The sequence below is a fragment of the Marmota monax genome, unplaced genomic scaffold (assembly GCF_021218885.2).
Source record: "Marmota monax isolate L192 unplaced genomic scaffold, Marmota_monax_Labrador192_F-V1.1 WCK01_AAM20220418_F8-fsc00054, whole genome shotgun sequence".
In the NCBI taxonomy this organism is placed as follows: domain Eukaryota; kingdom Metazoa; phylum Chordata; class Mammalia; order Rodentia; family Sciuridae; genus Marmota; species Marmota monax.
In genome coordinates this window covers 4936530-4957653 of record NW_026692145.1, presented here as the reverse complement: position 1 = coordinate 4957653, position 21124 = coordinate 4936530, and the positions used below count along the sequence as shown (strand labels likewise).

At 41.5% G+C, this 21124-nt stretch overlaps 1 protein-coding gene across 1 annotated transcript; it reads left to right on the top strand.

Annotated features, from left to right (window-relative positions):
• The first annotated feature begins 126 nt into the window (after window positions 1–126).
• Window positions 127–20607, top strand: Utp14a (UTP14A small subunit processome component). Its single transcript, XM_046468422.1, has 15 exons — window positions 127–258; window positions 1578–1647; window positions 2439–2509; window positions 3010–3080; window positions 4914–5056; window positions 5558–5713; window positions 11124–11243; window positions 11341–11435; window positions 12151–12274; window positions 12361–12438; window positions 12901–13288; window positions 15482–15885; window positions 16518–16711; window positions 16947–17046; window positions 20201–20607. Exons 1-15 carry the CDS (start codon window positions 233–235, stop codon window positions 20471–20473), a joined length of 2313 nt encoding a protein of 770 aa, XP_046324378.1. The 5' UTR covers window positions 127–232; the 3' UTR covers window positions 20474–20607.
• Window positions 20608–21124: the final 517 nt, after the last annotated feature.

Here is a 21124-nt window from a genome sequence, read left to right as displayed (position 1 = left end):
AGCCCCGCCCACTGACAGGCCTTTTATCCCCACCCCCCACCCCAACCCCACCCCCCAGCCACCCAGGGTTCCGCAGGCCCCTCCCATAGCGACTCTTACTCGCGGAGCACGGAGCGGAAATTACGTATCTAGTCGCGCGATCAGCGGAAACAGAAATTGCTTTGCGACCGGCACGGAAATTGCTGTCCTTTCGGCTTCCGCTCTTGGCCCATGTGAGAAGCAGGCTGCTGAGATGAAGGCGATCCGGGCTGCGGAGAGGTAAGGAGTGAAAAAAAGGAAGGTTTAGCGTCTCTGGGAACCGAGTTCCCCGGCTTTTAGGAAGCGGGACCGGAAGTTTAACAAATAGGAGTTGCTCCCCTCCTAAGACCCAGGCACTAGTTGCTGTTCCGCGATCCATCCTTTAAAGTTCTTCTAATTTGATTTAGTTTGCTTCTTCCGCCCTTCGGCATTTTGCCCTCCTGTTGGGCCTGACAGGCTCTTCCTCTGCTACTAAGTTAATATGTTTTACTTTAATCGTCACGTGACCCACTTTTCTGCCTCGGCGGCCCACGTAAGCCCTGGCGGTATAGGAGTTACATTGAAGTTACATGTGTTCCCCCCACACACATATAGAAAGACCAAATGACAGTTTGGTAATGTTGGATTTGCAAATACCGATGTATGGTTAGATATATTGGTAGACTGATTTGCTTCTGGGTACCCATCTCCTTAGTTAACCATTTATTTGGCGGAGGAAGCCCCAGGAAAAATGGCTTACTCCGCTGATTTTAATCAGTCCTATTTTTCCATTCCTAAGGACGAATGATCAAGATGACACTCCTGGCTACGTTACACCTAGCAAGATATCTAATATGTGGGCTGATGCATATAAACATTGTGAAACTGCCTTCTCTTGAGGGCCAGGACCTGTGTCTTGTACCACCTTACCTTGGGTCATTACACCTTCCCAGAGATCAGTGGGAAATGCAGTGCTAATCACAGAAGAATGTTAGATATTTTCATGCAGTTGGTGTGGATATTACCAAACACTGCTTACGTGGATGCCTGACTTCCATCTAAATTGACTTTCTTGAAAATTTCCAAAGGCATCCACACTACTTTGTTTATTTCTTCCAAGGAAACAAACATAGGACCTCGTGCACACTGAGCAAGTACTCTACCACTGAGCTACATCCCCAGCCCAAGAGACTGTTTTAATAGAGTAAAAGTTATTCTATACCTGGTGCATTGGTGCAGGTGTGTAATCTCAGAGACATGGGATACTGGAGCAGGAGGATCACAAGTTCAAGGCCAGTTTGAGCAACTTAACTAGACCTTGACTCAAAAAGACTGAGGATGGTTGAGCATCCCTAGGTTCAGTCCCCACTACTGCAAAACAAAAAACTTATTTCAAATGTCAATATTTCTCTGTTGGGGCTGGGGATGTGGCTCAAGCGGTAGTGCGCTTGTCTGGCATGCGTGCGGCCCGGGTTCGATCCTCAGCACCACATACCAACAAAGATGTTGTGTCTGCCGATAACTAAAAAAATAAATAAATATTTTTTAAAAAATATTTCTCTGTTGCTTTTTATTAACAGTCTACTGACTTTGAGCCAGGATGAACTGGTGGATTTACCAAACTACCCCTTGAGTGCCAGTGAAGATGAGGTAAGTGACAGTTGCTGAACTGCCCTCAAAATTATGGTATGCAGCACCACTTCTGGAAAGGAAAACATTGGCAACATTATATATGTTCTGGTTCTCTTAAAATAAATTACATATACTTTATATTTTATTTATAAAGTACCTTAGAGAGTTCCCTGAGAGTTGTAAGACTAAGTAGGTTACAATCACTATCTTCAAGTTGCTTGATTGTAGTTTATAAGACCAAAACACATGGTCCTCATTACACAATTTCCCAAGTCTGGGTTTCTGTAGTGTTATTTAATTATCTAATTGAAATATATTTCTAAGCTGAATCTCCAATAGATGAAATAGGAGTTTTTAAATCTATTCCCCCTGATAAAAAGTACTTAATTTTTTCGGGGTGGGGGGTATGCACTCAGAGTACATATTTTAATAAGAAGTTTTTATGTTGGCTTGTTTTTTTTCTGATGGTTGTTTTCTTCTTGGGAAAAGCCATCTTGGTAATTTTTGCTGTGACTTCCACTATATGCCAATGTTTCTGTGTCAGATTGCACTATTCTATATTAAAAAAAAAGTTAGGATAGAGGCATAACATTACCTCCCAAGTTACTAAGGATCTATGTTCCTTAGAAGAGAATTTGGATTTTGAAGCAGTTCTTTCATCTTGAACTGGAATGCTTACACATGAAACCTCATCTGAATCCCCAGTTCTCCAGTGATCAGAGGAACCATAGATTTTATATGGGCCTTATTTCCACATTGTCTTTTCCCTCCCCTTATCATTCTCATGGTTTTTCCTTTACTGTGTATAGGGGGACAATGATGGAGAAAGAAAACATGAAAAACTTCTGGAAGCAATCAATTCCCTTGATGGAAAGAATAGGTAAGATTTTTGTCAGGTTATAACTAGCTGATTCCATGAGACTTCTAACAGTTGTTAGCTATTATTATCCTATCACTATTATTGAGTCAGGCTTTCGCACATCGGAATCCTTAATTAAATAACACATAATCTTTTGAAGTATGGAGTAGACATTCCTTATCCACATTAGAGAAGTTAATTGAATTATCCCCAACTTCATCCAACTCATGAATGGAAGATCCAGGATTCAAATTCAGGTGTGTTTAAATCCAAATGCAGTGTGTTTCCATTATGCATACTTTGTACTACCTTGTGTTTTCGGGAGGCTAGGTCAAAGAGAAGATAAAGATAGGAGGTTTAGACTATCAAGTTTAGGTTAGGAGCAGATTTACTGTCTGTTTTGTGAATAAAGCTAACCCTAGAAGAAAAATCATGAAACCAAAACTTTCTTTGAAGAAGAAAAATATTTATTCCCCCCAAAATGTATCTATTTCTGTTTTCTATTATATTGTTTTGCATAGTTTCAGGTATAAATTGGCTGAGAGATCTGAGGCTAGTCTGAAGGTGTCTGAGTTCAATGTCAGTTCTGAAGGTAAGTTGAACAAAGGAAGATACCTGTGCATGGAGCTTGTGGGATTCCAAAAGCATGATGGTCACCTCACCCTCCAGGAACTGTTTTTTATATGATTAATGTATCATACCATAAATGCTTGCTTGTGAGTGGGCTAAGAGTGATGGTCATATACCCTTTCATTTCTTCCATTTCTAGAAAAAAGCCTAGAAGTCTAGGGTCAGGATCTTCTGTGAAGTTTGAAGGGGTAAAGGGACATGAATGAAGACAGCTGTCTCTTACTAACTTGGTCATACTTCCTGTTTGTGTAGCTCTTTAATGGTCACAATTCATTTTTATTTTAGATCTTCCTTAACACTTTGAGGAGGTCAAAGAAGTTAAGCTAGGTACCCAAGAGCCTAGGGATTAAACACAGGGGCATTTTACCTCTGCATTCCATAATCAGCTATTTTTTAATTTGAGACAGGGTTGCAGTAAATTGCTGAGGCTGACCTTGAACTTGAGATTCTCCTGCCTCAGGCTCCCAAGTCTCTGGGATTACAGGTGTGCGCCACCATGCCCACTTCAACTTTTTTCTTTATTGCTCCCCTGAGGAGCCTTTTAGGCTTTTTTTTTTTTTAACCTTACTGACTCCTACTCTGTGAAATCAAATACTAAGGAATATGATTTTGTGCACACAATTGAGCCTTAGAGAAACATGAAACTTTGTAATATCTTGCATGCCCTCCAACCAGTTTCTCCCCCTGGGTGGGAATAAGGAACAATAATATCCCTTTTGAAAGTATGTGAATGGCTGGGGTTGTAACTCAGTGGTAGAGCGCTTGCCTCAAATGTGTGAGGCATGGCGTTCGATCCTTTGTACCACATAAAAATAAATAAAATAAAGGCATTGTGCCCATCTACAACTAAAAGTATTAAAAGAAAGTACATGAATTAGTTCCAGAATTGGAATTTTGACCTTGTATTTAGTCTAGATACCCCTTTTTCCCTCACAATGTACATAATTTAGGCAGTTTGAATGAGTTTTGCATTTGTAGTAACCACCAGTGTAATGTCAGATCAAGTAACAATGTGTTCCAAGTTGATCCATTCAGCAGATATTTATTGTATTGCATATTGATAGTAGTTGCAGTTGTAGATACTACGGCTATAGTAAAGAATAAGGCATGATCACAGCCTTACGTTTTAGTGGGAGGAGGAGAGAACGAAAAAACAGTATGATGGAATCAGTGATGAGGTGTACACCTTAGACTGGCTAGTCATGAAAGGTCTTCAAGAAATAAAATCAAAGCTGAGATCTGAATGACAAGAAAAGTCAACCATGCAAAATGGGAGAAAGCCATTCCAGGCAAGGGAACACCTGATGGAAAGACTTTAAGGAAGAAACACAGCATGTTGGAAGACTAGGAAGAAGGATGGTATGACTAGAGCATAGTGGTGTGACATGAGGCTGAAGAGGCAGATGGGGACCAGGAGGATTTTTCAAAAGATAACTTTGGCAACTATGCAAGGAAGCAGAAAGTCCAAGAGACAAACAAATGAAGGTTTTTGTTGGTGTTATCATTGTTTATTTGTTTTTTGGTATTGGGGATTGCACCCAGAGGTGCTTAACCACTGAGCCACGTCTCCAGCCCTTTTTATTTTTTATTTAGAGACAGGGTTTTGGTAAACTGCTGAGTCTGGCCTTGAACTGGTAATCCTCCTGCCTCAGCCTCCCAAGTCACTGGAATAAGGGGTTGATTTAAAAGAATTATCCCTGCTTTCCTGCACGTTTTCCACAAAGGCCACACCCTATATTATAGTAAGATTTTGGCTCACTTCTCAGTCTAACCAGAAAGTTTGGTCTTTCCACAGGATCAGGAGAAAAGCTGGTCCTTGCAGATCTGCTTGAGCCTGTTAAAACTTCATCCTCATTGACTACTGTGAAAAAGCAATTGAAAAGAGTCAAATCAAAGAAGACTCTGGAATTACCCCTTAACAAAGAAGAGGTTGAACAGGTAAGTTACAGAGAATGTGATCCATTTAGAAGAAGAAATTGAATTGTTAAGGGAAAATTAGGCAATAAAAGGAAGCGAAGGGACTGAAAAATGGGAGGAAAGGAATTGTGATTTCCTTACCATGGTCAAGATTAAAAATAAACTAGGGGCTGGACATGGTGGGATACACCTATAATCTCAGAGACTCAGGAGGCTGAGGAAGGAGGGTCACAAGTTCAAAGACAGCCTCAGCAATTTAGTGAGGCCCTGTCTCAAAAAATAAAAAAGACTGGGGATATAGTTCAGTGGTAAAGCACCCCTGGGTTCAGTTCTTGATACCTAAACAAATAAGCAAGTAAGCTAGGGGCAGTTGAAATCCTGAAAAATAAATAAGAGTTAATCTCTAGCGTCCTGATTTTTTTCCTTGGGCTAAGAAACATTGCCTCCTAATTTCCTTTTAGCTCTAAGAGTTTGATGCATAATCTTGTGGCTCTTTCCTTTTGTGTACTTTGCCTGTTTCAGATCCACAGAGAAGTAGCATTTAATAAAACCTCACAAACCCTCTCCAAATGGGATCCTATTGTTCTGAGGAACCGGCAAGCAGAGCAGCTTGTTTTTCCCCTAGAGAAGGAGCAGTCGGCCTTTGTTCCCATTGAACATGTGTTCAGTAGCTGGAAGGTGAGTAAGACAAGATGAACCTTAATCTTGATAGGTGAGATTACATGGATTGGAAATTTCCATGTCTGACTATTTTGAATGAAATGTTAAGCCTAAATGCCAGTTTGAGTCATTTTAATTTTATAGGTCAGAAAGGGAGAAAGGAGGTTGCGTATCTTATTGTCAGTTATGCAATAGCCAATCACACAACATCTCTGTAGTCATTTTTCATTAGCTTATAGTACATAGCACTTGGTTATTTCTGTTTTTGTATTGAAACATCTTAATTGCCAAGAAAAAGGAAACATACTGTTTCTTTCTCATCCCCTAGTTTCTTTGTTTTATTGCAGTGGCAGGGATCAAACCCAGGGTCTGACACATGCTAGGCAAATGCTTCACCACAGAGATATACTCCAGCCCTCTTATCCACTGGTTCTTAAAAAAGAACTTAAGCCGGGCATGGTGGCACATGCCTGTAATCCCAGCAATGGTGAGGTGCTAAGCGACTCAGTGAGACCCTGTCCCTAAATGAAATACAAAAAAGGGCTGGGGCTGTGGCTCAGTAGTAGTGCATTTGTCTGGCATGTGTGAGGCACTGGGTTCATTCTCAGCACCACACATAAATAGGTAAAGGTCTATCAACAACTAAAACAAATTTTTAAAAATACAAAAAAGACCACTGGCTCAGTGGTCGAGTGCCCCCTGAGTTCAATCCCCAATACAACCCCCTCCCCCCCCCAAAAAAAAAAGAACTTAGAACCACATTTTGATCCTAGGGAAATCAGGAACCTAGTAGCATTAACAATGCCTTAGGATATATGAACAAATGAACCCAAAATTTGCATATAAAGAAATACCACATTATAATATAATATGATTATAATATAAACTTTAGCAAGTAATCATTATGGCTCTGAACTGTGTCGGGGGGAAAAGATATTTTAGAGCTGAGCTTCCCAAACTCTGAACCCTGACAGTTTTTATCCATCTGAAGCAAGAGGATAATCATGAGCATGTGTGTTTGATTGGGTATGAGGTTGCCAGCTCTTCTTTATTATGAGGTTATTCAATTATTCAATGGTGTTGAAAATGTCTTTTTTTTTTTTTTTTTTTAATGAAACGATGGTTGCAGTAAGTGATGGGGTGGAACGGTAGTTATGCTCTTGGCAAAATTATAACTTAGTAATCCTATGTTGGTCTCTAAAGTCTCCATTTTTAGTCTATGAACAACTGCTTTAAAACAGCTAGCCTACTTTTCTGGTACACCATTGGTGTGGAGTCTATAAAGGGATGATCTATCCTAAAGAAAAATATTCAAAAACAGAGTGTCTGAACCATGAATAGATACCTTTTTATGCTTCTCCTCTATGATTTCTAAAAATCCAGGAATGATAATGTCTTAGGTGTTGGGAAGTTGAGCCAATTAAAGTTAATCAAAATAAACATTACTTGCCACAATTGCTAAGAATTGAGCAAATAGTTGATTATTAAGGGGATAAGCTCTGTTTTCTTATGTTGTTTTTGAAGTCACTGCCATTCTCTTTCTAGGATGCTTCCTTTTCCACATGAAAAAGAGATCAGGTATAAAGTGTGGCTGCAGAATGAAGGGAAACTTTAGGTAAAATATGTTATAAGAGGTAATACAATTTGTAGGATTCAAAAATTAAGAAGTATAGAGGATATATAATAATGAGCCTGAGTTCACTTCATCCCCCATCTACTCAGTTTTACTCCCATGCCCAACCTGAAGTAATCACTTTCATAAGTTTTTATTGTTGTTGTTGACTTAGAGTTTTATTTATATATTCATGTTTATCCCCTTTTTAATCAGAAAAGTAGTAGTATGCTACTACACATTCTTCTGCACTTGCTTTTTCCAAATGACAGTGTAATCTTAGAGGTAGCAGAAAAATGCCAAGTTGATTATTAAAGACAAGATGGCGGTTCAGGAGAATGGCACAATCTCTTTAAGATGGAGTGGGGCCCAGAGGCTATATTTTGAGTATACTTTGCCATTCATTCACTCTAAAATTTGTTTTTGAGAAATTATGCCAGTGTGGTACAGAGAGAGAAGGAAATGCTTAGTTCAGCATTTTGGCTAACAACTCCCAGTTCTGTCCTTACACCTCAGAGTGCAAAGTACCAACAACTAGTATATACTAGGTTTCCAGAGATTGAGAACCAAAAAGTCTGCACTGTAGTTTGGGTCCAGTTTCCTAAAGTTTTGTTTAACTCTAGCTGAGAAGAGTTAAATGGAATAATGCATGAGTAAGTATTTGTAAACTGCTAAGTGCTTCCACATTCTCTTTCCTTCCCTACACTGTCAGTCAACACCAGCACTTCCCAGAGTGTCTCAAAATCTTAATCTTTCAATATGCCCTCAAAGCAGGAGATAGGGAGGGTCCATTATTAGAAAATGGCACATGTGCCAACTAGAGAATGCAGATTCATGGCATACACCAGCACCTTAACACACTATAAACAGATAATGAAGACACCTGTTAGACTTAATCTAAACCAGAGTATACAAACTGAGGCCCTAGGTTCAATCTCCAGTGCCCCCCCCAAAAAAACTTTAAATTTTCAGTTTTTTTTTTTTTGGTACCAGAGATTGAACCAAGGGTGCTTAACCACTGAGCCACAGCCTTTTTATTTTGAGACAGGGTCTTGCTAAGTTGCTGATGCAGGCCTCAAATTTGCCATCTTCCTGCCTCAGCTTACTAAATCACTGGGATTACAGGCATGTGCCACCATGCCCAACTGAATTTTCAGCTTTTAAAAAGTGAAGTAAATCTCGTTATCTTATGAAGAATGTGCTTTGGGAAGAGCTGATCTCCACTGCTGGGTCTATTCTCTCACTTGCTTCTCCTACTGAAACCTTTCTCAAAGGACATTAGTGGGCTGGGGGTATGACTCAATGATATCATGCTTGCCTAGTGAGGCCCTGGGTTCAGTTCCCAATGCTATTAAAAAAAAAGGCCTTAGTGACAGGCCTCCAAATTGCTACATGTCCTCTTAATCGTCAGCCTAACTGACAACACCATTGACACATCGTGTTCTTAAAATCTCCCCTCCCTTGGCTTCTGTGTCATACCTGTGGTACTTTTTTTATTTCTCTAACTTTTCTTAAGGCTTTTTGCCCCCCACCAATCTCCCCTCCCCTATACTAGGAATTGAACCCAGGGCCTCAAATATGCTTGGTAAGCACTTTACCAATGAGCTAAATCCCCAGCCCTTGCCTTTTTGTTCTTGCTGTCTGCACTCCATGACTTTTGGCTGTCAGTGTTGCTCCTTTCTAAGCTCCAGTTTCATAGTCCATATGGCAAATAAGGCATCACCGGGGTCTCCCACAAAGTGAGCTTCACATTTTCTTTCCCCAGACTCCTTAAACATTTAGCACCACCTTCATCCTATAACTCAGTTCAAAGCTTAACCCCCCTACCATGAGCACTTGGGGTTGAAAATCTTGGTTATCTGATTCCTACTTGTCCGCTTAACTGTCTCCTTCTCCACCCATACAGTGCAGTGTGCTAGTCCTGTAAATTCTGCCTGTTGTGGCAACCAGATCCCTGCTTTCTTTCTTTTTTTTTTTTCACTACCCTAACTGATACCTTCTCTCTTTTCATTTGAAACTTTACCACATCTCCTACACAATCATCAGGATTTTTTTTTCTGAAACACAAAACTGGTTGTCACTCTCTTACTTAAAATCCATCAAAGATTTTCCACATAGAGAGCGAAATAAAAGCACCCAACATTTTAGCTACACTGGACAACACATGGTTCTCTTACATACCACTAATTTTCAGATATCCATGTTTTTGTTTATACTCATCTGTCGATTTTCCCCTCCTCCGAAAAGAATTGTTCTTAAACCTCAAAGCCTAACTTAAAGAGTCATTTCCATTCCCACCCAGTCCACCTGCCTCCTAATCAGAAGCAATGGTTTGTTCCTCAATGCTTACCCCTGGAGAGTAACAGGTGTTGTTTCTCTGCTCTGAAAGGCTGTGAGCTCTATGAGGACAGGAACTATCCTAATCAATTGTATATTCCTGGCACCCCTCACAAGTGCCTGGAATGTTTTTGCTTTGATCGATCAATGTTGGTAAACTGAAGTGAGTTGAAGGGAGAGTATAACACTGTGATATAAATCGCTTCATAGTCCGATTGATCATTACTGCAAATACTGAAAAATGGAAAAAAACATGTACCTTTACTATTCAGTAGAATAGGTTTATGGTTAAATCAATAGCAACGTATAATGTGTGTTTATGCATTTGCCTAGATATTTACAAATTTATTGCTGACCATGATGTATATGGCCGTTGAAGAAAACCACACATAATATGTGTGTGAGGTTTGAAACTAGCTCTGTTGCCTAGGGCTATCTTTGTGCCTTGTCAGGGTAGACCATGGCTTGACTGGCCTGATTATTTTAGTCATCCTCACAGTATCAGTCAAGCAGCAAATGGAGTCTTATGTTGACATGCTTACAGCTCACTCGTTTCATAGATATATATATGTGTGTGTGTGTGTGTGTGTGTGTATATATATATATATATATATATATATATATATATATATACTGTTTAGCAAAATTAAGTGGAAACTGAGGAATTGGAGCCAGAGTTAGGAAACGAGTTAAATTTGAACTGTCAGGAAGCAGGCTAATTACATGAAGGTCATATTTTTTAAGGTAGTGTCCTTTTGTGCTCAGGAAATTACAACACACAACTTGCCATAAACTAAATTTGTAGAGTATACCAAAGAATGCCATGTTTTTCTTGTTTGCTTTCATTGGTAATTAACAGTACCAAGAACACATACATACAGGATTTGTAGTGTTTCACTGTGGTTTCAAAAAGTTGGGGGTCCCCTCTGAGCCATTATGCAGATGTATTTCCTGGCATACCATTGGTGGCAAATAATGGTTATGATCTAACTTCCTCTCCCCTCTAGAAAATAGCCTTTAAATAAGGCTTATGATAAAAAATCTGAGATTCCTAACTGGTAATAGTTATGTTTCAAATATATAACATTACAGGGATTATTTTGTTTTTGACTGTCTAAACTGATTTCTCTTTCCTGACTTAAGGGGATCCTACATAGATTCTTAAGGAGATTGAATTCTGATTTACATATATTGATAACCGAACAGAGTGATGCCCCTCAGTAGTGTTAGCGAGTATTAGAAAGCCTCAGATTCCCCTTGCTAAAGTTGTCTTGAAGCAATTTTTTAAAACTCAAAATAAAATAAGGCTTTGCCTACACCACTGAACAGCCAAGCTGGAACCTTTTCTTGCTGTAACAGCCAATCCTATCCATTTTGTGATTTCAATTATAGTGTCGTAAATTAGACAGTCATAGGAATGTAAAGTAAAAGATATAAGAAAATGGCTTAAGACTTAGAATGTTTTGTTGTCTCCTTAAGGCAAGAACTCCCCTGGAGCATGAAATTTTTAACCTCCTCCATAAGAACAAGCAGCCAGTGACAGACCCTTTACTGACTCCTATGGAACAAGCCTCTTTGAAAGCCATGAGCCTAGAAGAGGTAAGCATCTTAGGCCCTTTGAACAACCAAGCTTGCTATGCTTCTCCCAACATTTGCCCTCAAGTCCAGGAGTCATTGTAAATGTCATTCATTTTAGGCTAAGATGCGACGAGCAGAGCTTCAGAGAGCCCGGGCTCTGCAATCCTACTATGAAGCCAGGGCTCGAAGAGAGAAGAAAATAAAAAGTAAAAAGTAAGGAGGCTTTGGAGCTGGGATTTTAGCTCAGTGGTAGAGTGCTTGTCCAGCATGTGTGCAGCACTGGGTTCAATTCTCAGCACCACATAAAAATGAATAAATAAAAAATAAAGGTCCATCAACAACTAAAAAAAAATAAATAAATAAAGAGGCCTTGGATCCCATGGAATAAAATGACATAGCCGATCATGAATTCTTTGTAGAGAATCTTTGACGTGGGTCATATAAGAGAGTTCCCAAATAGTAATGACTAGCCTTTTTTTTCCCCCAAACCAACCTTGTATAGTTTGCCTGCTTTGGAAACAACCTTTCCTCCTCCTTTGGCTTTTATGCATGATTTTGCCAAAGAAAACTGTTAAATAACTTTCTCTCCCTTCCAAGGCATCACAGAGTGGTTCTGCAGAATGAGTTCTGAATTCCATAGCTAGTGAAGCCAGTAGAGCTTCCTTCCTGCCTTTTTACCTCTTTGGAATTTATTCTGTTCCTCCCTTGGGCTATAGAAACAGAGGGGACTCCACTGTGCAGAAGACAGCTCCTAGGGGCTGGCTCCAGGGACTAAGAGTCCTGCTAGTCCTCTCAGGTCCCAAACTGGTTCCTGACATCCTTTCTGGTCCCTGCATAGGGAAACTACTTGGATATAGAACATGGGTACTTATGCATGTGACATCAACTAAATCTCTCAGCTCTTCCTCCCAATCCTCTTACCCTATAGATATCACAAAATTGTGAAGAAGGGAAAGGCCAAGAAAGCCCTAAAAGAATTTGAGCAGCTACGGAAGGTCAATCCAACTGCTGCGTTGGAAGAACTGGAAAAAATTGAAAAGGCCAGAATGATGGTGAGACTGCCTCTTAACCTTCCCTCTCTTTGAACCCAACTTTCTCGGGAAGGCACTAAAGATCTCCCTCTGTCCTTTCTTTCCAGGAGCGAATGAGCCTTAAGCACCAGAACAGTGGGAAATGGGCCAAGTCAAAGGCAATTATGGCCAAATATGATCTGGAGGTAAGAGACCATCAGGGTGACAGAAGAGATGAAATTGGAGGAAAGAAAGGAAAAAAATCAGTCCATAAGGATGCTAGCAGAAGCAGATTTGGGAAAGAGCCATGAGGATGGATGGAAAACCAAGAATCTAAAAAGACATCAGAAAAATCTCTAAGGCAGAGAGGAAAATGACCAGGAACAAGGTGGAAAAGGGAAACAGCGTTGAAGGCAAGTCCAGCAAAGGGGAGAGGAGCTTTTTGTAAATTGTGTGTCATATATTGATTCCCTAGGGACAAATAATTTGTCTTCCATCTTATCCCATAGCTACAAACACAGTGATGTATGTACAGTTTAAACAGTAGATATCAGTAAGAAATACTTATCAAATTAAAAGGAGAATAGACAGCTTTTAAGAAATGAACCAGGAAAGGTGTAATTGTGGTCACTAATGACAAGTCTGTCTCCTGCTGTGACTCCCTCTAGGCTCGACAAGCTATGCAAGAACAGTTGGCTAAGAACAAAGAACTGACACAGAAACTCCAGGTAGTTTCAGAGAGTGAGGAGGAGGGAGGCACAGAAGAGGAAGAAACTCTTGTCCCTGATGTAGTGAATGAAGTACAGATGGATGCAAACGGACCCAATCCCTGGATGCTCAGAAGTTGCAACAGCGATTCAAAAGAGGATGAAAACCAGGTGGACTCTGAACGGCTGCCTGAGCCTGTTGCCCAGGAGTTTTCTGAAAGTGAGGAAGACGAGAGACAAGTGGCAGAGGAAGAAACTTTGTTGAAAGAATTTGAAGAAAGGCGAGCCCTTAGAAAAAGATCTGAGCTCAAGCAGGATGCTGAGCCCATGGGCAGACAAGAAACAAAAGGTGAGGTACGATGAAGCAGAAGGGACAACCTCATATTGCTAGGGATGAACTGTAAGGGAAAAAACAAGTGTCCACCCACACGTGCAGTGATTAGGCTCTGGGGACTTTTAAGAGGGAGTGCACTGGGTCCCTGAAGTGAAATCCCATAAGTGGATTTTGAGACATTATTAAATGTCTTCAAATTGCTGGAATTTGTATTGTTTGTAAAGTAGGAGTGGCATTTTTAGCACTTCATATAGGCATGAATGGCTCTACAGGCTACATGGCACTTTAGAATTATGATTATGTTCTAAGGTTTTGTTGTTGTAACTAGGGATTGAATCCAGGGGCACTTTACCACTGAGCCCTTCCTATTTTTTATTTTGAGATAGGGTCCCACTACAGCTGAGGCTGGCCAAGAACATGTGATCCTTCTGCCTCAACCTCTCATTACTGGGATTACAGGTGTACACCACCAGGCTTGGCTTCAGTTTCTGTGTATACTTTTTCCTATTATTTTGAAGAGATTTTATGTGAACAATGCAACACCGTTGTGATTGGTCAGGGCCCTCATTCTGGAGATAAATCAGACATCATAAAGCCTGCTTAGGAAACTGCCTACATTAAGAAATCCCCTGGCTGTCTGGACAGATTCTCAGGTCTGATTTGATTTCCTATAGGAATAGTACATTTAGATGACAACAAAAATCTGTTTTTACATGGTAAAATTTTTATTTTAAAAGTGCTTTCATGGGGCTGGGGATATAGCTCAGTTGGTAAGAGTGCTTTCATTGCATGCACAAGGCCCTGGGTTCAATCCCTAGCACCATCAAAAAAAAAAAAAAAAAAACTGCTTTCATTTAAAATGTGTTGTGAGAACCTTTTACTTAAGGATTCTCAGCTGGAGATTTCTGGGATTAGGTAGTTACAAGTAGTCACTTCTGAGAGGATTTTGGAAAGTAGCACTGCACACTGAAAATGTGGGGTAGTCTCTATATGAACACAAAACACAGCAACATCCCTTGAACCCCTTTAAAAAATTGGTTATTTAGCTGGGCATGGTAGCATGCACCTATAATCTCAGCTACTTGGGAGGCTGGTGTCCAAAGCCAGATTTCAGGAGCTGCAGTGGCTTTAAGCCAAAGCAGGATCCACTTGGGATTGGAGACAACTTGAGTTTTTGCAAAAGGCAGTTTAGAAGTACTCTGTGTTGTCACTCTGTTTTCCTTAGGGCTCTTGAGACTAGAAAGATTTGCTCAGATTTTGTCCCCGACTGGAAAGTGTGAGCGACATCAACTCTAGAAAGTAGCTACTTCCTCTCTTCTTGACTGGATCATAGCACATTATGAAATACTACTTGAATATATGGAATGAGGCCGGGCACAGTGACCATGCCTGTAATCCCAGAGGCTCTGGAGGCTGAGACAGGAGGATCACAAGTTCAAAGCCAGCCTCAGCAACAGTGAGGTGCTAAGCAACTCAGTGAGACCCTGTCTCTAAATAAAATACAAAATAGGGTTGGGGATGTGACTCAATGGTTGAGTGCCCCTGAGTTCAATCCCTGGTAGCCACCCCCTCAAAAAAAATTTTAAAAAAGATGGAATGAGGCTTTTAGAGTCAAGACAAAACCATCATGGAAGTTTTTACAAATAGTAAAGCATAAATTACAATGAAGTTGGCTTCAGAGGCCACCTGTTAAAATGGCTCCCTTCTTAAAAATTTTGGAAACTGGGAATATAATCCAATAGTAGAGTACCTGCTTAGCGTATGCTAGGCCCTGAGTTTTTAAAAAATGAAGCTTTGAGTCGTCTTCTCAAGCAGGATATACCATACAGGGAAATTAAGCCCCAGTTCTGATGTAGCAGTTGCATGGGACTAGAACTCAGGTGTCTGCTTCCCAACATGCTGCTTTTTAGTTGTAGTTACCTTTATTTATTTTTATATGGTGCCGAGGATCGAACCCAGGGCCTCGCACATGCTAAGCAAGTGCCCTACCGCTGAGCCATAGCCACAAGCCCCCAACATGCTGCTTTTAACTACAAAATTCTATTACCTCCTGCTTGACATGTAGTGATTAGTGAACTCTCCAGGAGATCTAGCATATAGAATCTTCTCTTCCTCCGTTAGTTCTTTTTAGAACGTCATATATGGTACCTAGCAACCATTGACCAGGCAATGTCCAAACCTTTCCTGACAGCTTTCATTTCCCCCTAGATTCAAGCAGCCAGGAGGTATTATCTGAAGTAAGGGCATTGGCTCAGAGACTCAACAAAGGAAACCTTCAGTCCAGGAAGCGAAGAGTGACTTCAGCAGGGACTGTTCTCCAAGTCCAGACAGAGGAATCTGCCCCAGAGGAGGAGGAGCCCATTTTGCTGCAGAGGCCAGAGCGAGTACAGACTCTGGAAGAACTAGAAGAGCTGAGCAAAGAAGAATGTTCTCAAAAAAGGGAGCTTCCCAGATCTATGTTACAAAGGGAGTGGACAGAGAGGAACCCAAATAATCAGCCAGATGCCCCTAAGGGGAAGAAAAAGAAGGAACAAATGATTAATCTACAGAACCTTCTAACTACAAAAACTCCTTCTGTGAAGTCTTTGGAAGTTCCCACAATAGAGGAATTGGTGAGTAGAGCCAGGGTCATTGGCCATTGTGGAGGATTAGAGCTGGTGCAGAAAGTGTCCTTGCACGTGCAATAAAATCACTGAAGCTTTGTTTTGCTGGCGGCACATTTCAGTAGATGAGAGGTCCAGAATATTATGGGACCAGGCTGGTTCCAGTGGCAGTTTAATAGATGCAAATATAGAAGTAGCTGCTTTCTAGAGGAGGCATATGTGGGTATTGCTGAGACCCCCACATCCTTTATCCTCAGCCACCAGAACCTCCCTGGGGTACTCTAAAACTGCCCTCAAAGGAAAGAGGGAATTCACCCAAAGTTCTGACCAGATCCCAGGCAAGACAACTCAAAGTGAGTCACTGAGCTGTTGCCACTCAGTGGCATCTAGTTCAGGGATCCCTAATTAAGCAATTGAAACTGCTCAAGTAAGACACCTGCTAATTATTTCATATGATAATGAGCTATGGCTATTTACCCTAGAGAGAAGGAAATTGGCTACTGATTGGTTTGTATTACAAGACAGTCATTGTTCAGCACTTCCCCCTAGGGGGCGCTAAAATGTCATGACCCAAAATTCAAACCTTACCATGAACCTCAGCTCTTAAGGCAAACTCTAGCTCTTGCTCTGTTTCTTCCCAGGAAGATGAAGAAGAAAGAGTCCAAAAGCAGATGATAAAGGAAGCTTTTGCTGGGGATGATGTCATCAAAGATTTCTTGAAAGAGAAGAGGGAAGCTGTGGAGGCAAATAAGCCAAAGGATGTGGACCTAACACTGCCTGGCTGGGGCGAGTGGGGTGGTTTGGGCCTGAAGCCCAGTGCCAAGAAAAGACGGCGGTAAGAATAAAGAAGAAAGGGGCTGGGAACGTAATTCAGAGGTAGCACTGCTTGCCTAGCACGTATGAGGGAAGCCCTGGGTTCAATCCCTGGTACTGGGGGATGGGGAAAGGGCAGGCAATAAGGAAGAAACTCTGTCAGAAAAGCACAAAATTCTCCTGCCTCACCCCTAAGTGTCCTTCCTCCCTTTTAACGAAGTCCTTAATACATGTAGTCCTACTGTTTTGCTTTCCAGGTTTCTTATTAAAGCCCCTGAGGGTCCTCCAAGAAAAGACAAGAATTTGCCAAATGTGATTATCAACGAGAAGCGCAATATCCATGCAGCAGCTCATCAGGTGAGACTTAAAGAGCTCTCTAGTTACTTGCTCTCTTGACTGCCTGGCTCAGCTGGGCATGGTGGCATACGCCTCTAATCCCAGCAGCTTGGAAGGAGGATCCGCAAGTTCAAAGCCACCTCAGCAACTTAGCAAGGCCCTAAGTAACTTAGCAAGACCCTGTCTCTAAATAAAATACACCAAGTGCTGGAGATGTGGCACCTGTTAGTAGTTAAGCACCCCTAGGTTCTGTCCTCAGTACCAAAAGAAAGAAAGATGGCTGAAGACACAGACAAATGCGTACCTGTTAAGGACAGTGAAGGGATTCTAAATTGTATCATGATAACAACCAGGGGATATATGTAGGATAGAAGAATATGAGTATGATCATAGTCTTGAAGAGTATTGGAGGCAAACAGGGAGTGGGGACACACACCTGTACTCCCAGCTACTCTGGAGGCTGAAACCGGAAGATTGCTTGAGCCCATGAATTCAAGACCAGCATGGGCAACATAGACCCTCTCTCAAAAACAAATATAGATGAGAGGCAGAATTCAAGGGGAAACACTGATCCAGAAATAAGATGGGCTGCTCTGGGTGTATGAGCATGTGTAAAGGGGACTTGAATGAGATTGGACTAGATGACCTTTATGTTCTCTTCACTTCTGAGATCTGTTCCCAGACAGTACAATACTGAAATGAGTTACATTTGCCCTGGGTGGGGGGGGAGAACTACTTAATAGGTACAGAGGTGAGGAAAATATACATTTTAATAATACTCTATTTGATCCTAATTTTGTGAACTAATCACTGCAGAAATTTTAGCCACTGTCATCCCAACTGAGGATATATAACTAGAAAATAAGCAGTTGAACAGACAGGGATAAAGGAAGGGGAAAGGGTTCTTCAATGGGACAGGATTATAGGTGACAGGTGACAGACCATTGACCTGAATAAAGATCACCTTCCCTTCCCTTCCACCAGGGCTCTTATATTTTGGGGGGTGGGGGTAACAGGGATTAAACTCAGGGGCACTAGAGCACTGAGCCACATCCCCAGCCCTATTTTGTATTTTATGTATTTAGAGACAGGGTCTCACTGAGTTGCTTGTGCCTCGCTGATGCTGAGGCTTGCTTTGTACTTGCAATCCTCCTGCCTTAGCCTCCCAAGCCACTGGGATTACGGGTCTGTGCCACTGCACCCGGCTCTTTCCTATTTTTTTAATACAGTCACAACAGACTACCAAATAGTTCTTCAAGAATTTCCCTTATATTTTTTATTTTATTTTTCTCAGTACTGGGGATTGAGTACAGGTGTGCTGTACCACTGAGCCATATCCCCAGCCCCCTTAAACTTATTTTGGGAGCTTGGGTTGTGGCTCAGTAGTAGAGCACTCACCTAGCATGTGCAAGGCCCTGGGTTCAATGCTCAGCACCACATAAAATAAATAAATAAAATAAAGGTATTGTGTCCAACTACAACTAAAAATTAAATATTAAAAAAAATACATATAAAAATATTTTGGTACATGGTCTCACTAAGTTGCTGAGGCTGACCTCAAACTCGCCATCTCCCACCTCAGCCTCCAAGTCAGTGGGATTACAGGTGTGTGCCGCCATGACCTTTTAAATAAGCTATGCACTGCAGGTTTCAGTGTATACTTAGAATAAAGTGCTTCAAGGTTGGGAAGCGGAGATTCCTGCAGGTGAATTTTTTCCCTTGCCCTTGGTGATGTGCATAGATCAAGCATCAACCCAAATAAGACATTACCTTAATCTAAGGAGAATCTGTTTGGTTCATTACTACCAGGGCCACCAGGTAGTCCTCAGCAGCTAACTACATCCCAGCTCTCCTGTCCCATTTTTCTGCTTACGTTTTTTTTTTTTTTTTCCTATTTGGGCCATTAGAGGAATATTTACAGATTATTTACATGTCTAAAGATAGCAATATGGTGGAGTGGAGAAGAATACCAGGCAAGGAAACAGGAACCCTGGGTTCTGTTCTCCCACGCTATTCCTCATTTACCCAGGTAAATCACTTCCCCTGTCTAAGCCAAATCTTAAGGCCAATAATCTAGGACCTTCCAGTTCTGCCTTCTATGATGCCAATAGAGGGTGAAGCTGAGCACAACAGTCTGGTAGAGTTCAGGATTCAAAAGTATATCTTTGGGTTCCTTAAAACATCAACCTTAGAAAAGGAGCCAGGGGCAATGATGCATGCTTGTAATCCCAGCAACTCAGGTGGCCAAGACAGGAGAATCACAAGTTCAAGGTCAGACTCAGCAATTTAGTGAAATCCTCAGTAACTTAGTGAGACCCTGTCTCAAAAAGTACTGGAGATGTAGCTCAGTATCCCTGGGTTCAATCCTTAATCCCCAACTTTGCATTTCTCAGTCCATCAAAAGGAAAGGAGGGGTGGAGGTGTAACTCAGTAATAGAATGCTTGCCTGGCCTGTGTATGGCCCAGAGATCAATCCCCAGCACTACAAAAAAGGAAAGGAAAAGAGCTGGGTGTGGAGCTGGGGATATAGTTCAGTTGGTAGAGTGTGTGCCTTGCATGCACAAGGCCCTGAGTTCAATCCCCAGCACCACAAAGAGAGAGAGAGCTGGGTGTGGTGACAAGATGACCACAAGTTCAAGACCAGCCTCAGCAACTTAATGGGGACTCTGTCTCAAAACATGAAAGACTGGGGATAGATCTCAGGAGTTTGTGTAAAGTGCCCTTGTGTTCAGCCCCTAGTATCAAGTAAGAAAAGGAAATACCAAGCTTGAGAAGGGTAGAAGGATCTTAAAATCCATGGGGATATACAAATGCTCCAATGTTTCTTGCAGTCACAGTGTTATGTAGTAGCTACTACCCTGGTACAGCAGCCTTGGAAGAATTATAGCTAGACAGGAGCCGTCTCCAGGATTTCTCAATCCCTAGACTGTTGGGTAAATCTTTGAGGGCCAGGGAGGTCCTGACCTACCTTACTCCCCAAGGTAACATCTACTCCCCAATATCCTCAAGCAGATTGGTTCTCCTAAGGTGAGATAGGAACACTGGGATGCCTTGGCCTCTCAGTAGCTTCACTCCCTTGAGGTTGTCACATAGAACTGTGACCTGTGCCCAAACAGTACCTAATGAGCTACCATTAGAGGCCTGACTCACCAGATCCCTCTTCCTTCCTTACCAGGTGCGGGTGCTTCCATATCCATTCACCCACTATCAGCAATTTGAAAGGACCATCCAGACCCCTATAGGATCCACGTGGAACACCCAGAGGGCCTTCCAAAAGCTGACCACTCCCAAGGTTGTCACCAAACCAGGTCATATCATTAAGCCAATAAAAGCAGAGGATGTAGGCTATCGCTCTTCCTCAAGGTCGGACATCTCTATCGTACAGAGCAATCAAAAACGACTCTCTGGACATCACAAAAAACAGCTGAAGAAAAGCTCTATAGATTGAGTTGCCAGAGGAGAAATACCGTGGTACCCAGGACCTTTGGTTGCTCTGCTGCAGGATCAATTCCAAAACTAGCTTTGCATACGTGGGTGTAATATAAGCCACCTGTTAGAAATAAAGGCATTTTTATCTATTAACTGGAATATATTCTGTGTTATTTCCCAGTGGAATTGTTTTCTTCTAGTCTGACACCTTTAGATGCCCCAGCTTCACATTTCTCAAGTTGCACTTGTCAGGGGAACCTCATTTTCTTATGAAGACATATAGTTGGTCCTATATTAGAGTAGAGAAAATTTACCCTCGTTTGCGGTGTTACATGTCACATGTTATGTACGCTCCACCATAAACACAAGTTTGAAGAGTTGAGGATAGTGATAAACTACTAATCTTTAAATCTAGAAACAAGGTGCATACACTATGCAGTTGAAGTCTGCCCTAGACTAATCCTAAAACCAGGATGGTGCTGAAGTTCCATTCTATCCCAAGTCTAGCTACTGTCATTTCTTTGTGTGAGCTTCCTGCTCATACAGATTACTCTAGTAATTTTATACTCTTTCATCATAAGAAAACTGAGGTTTTATTCTTTACAGATACTGTAGGTGCCATTTCAGATGTAAACCTCTATTCCCTTTCCTTCCTCAGTTCTCACCAGTG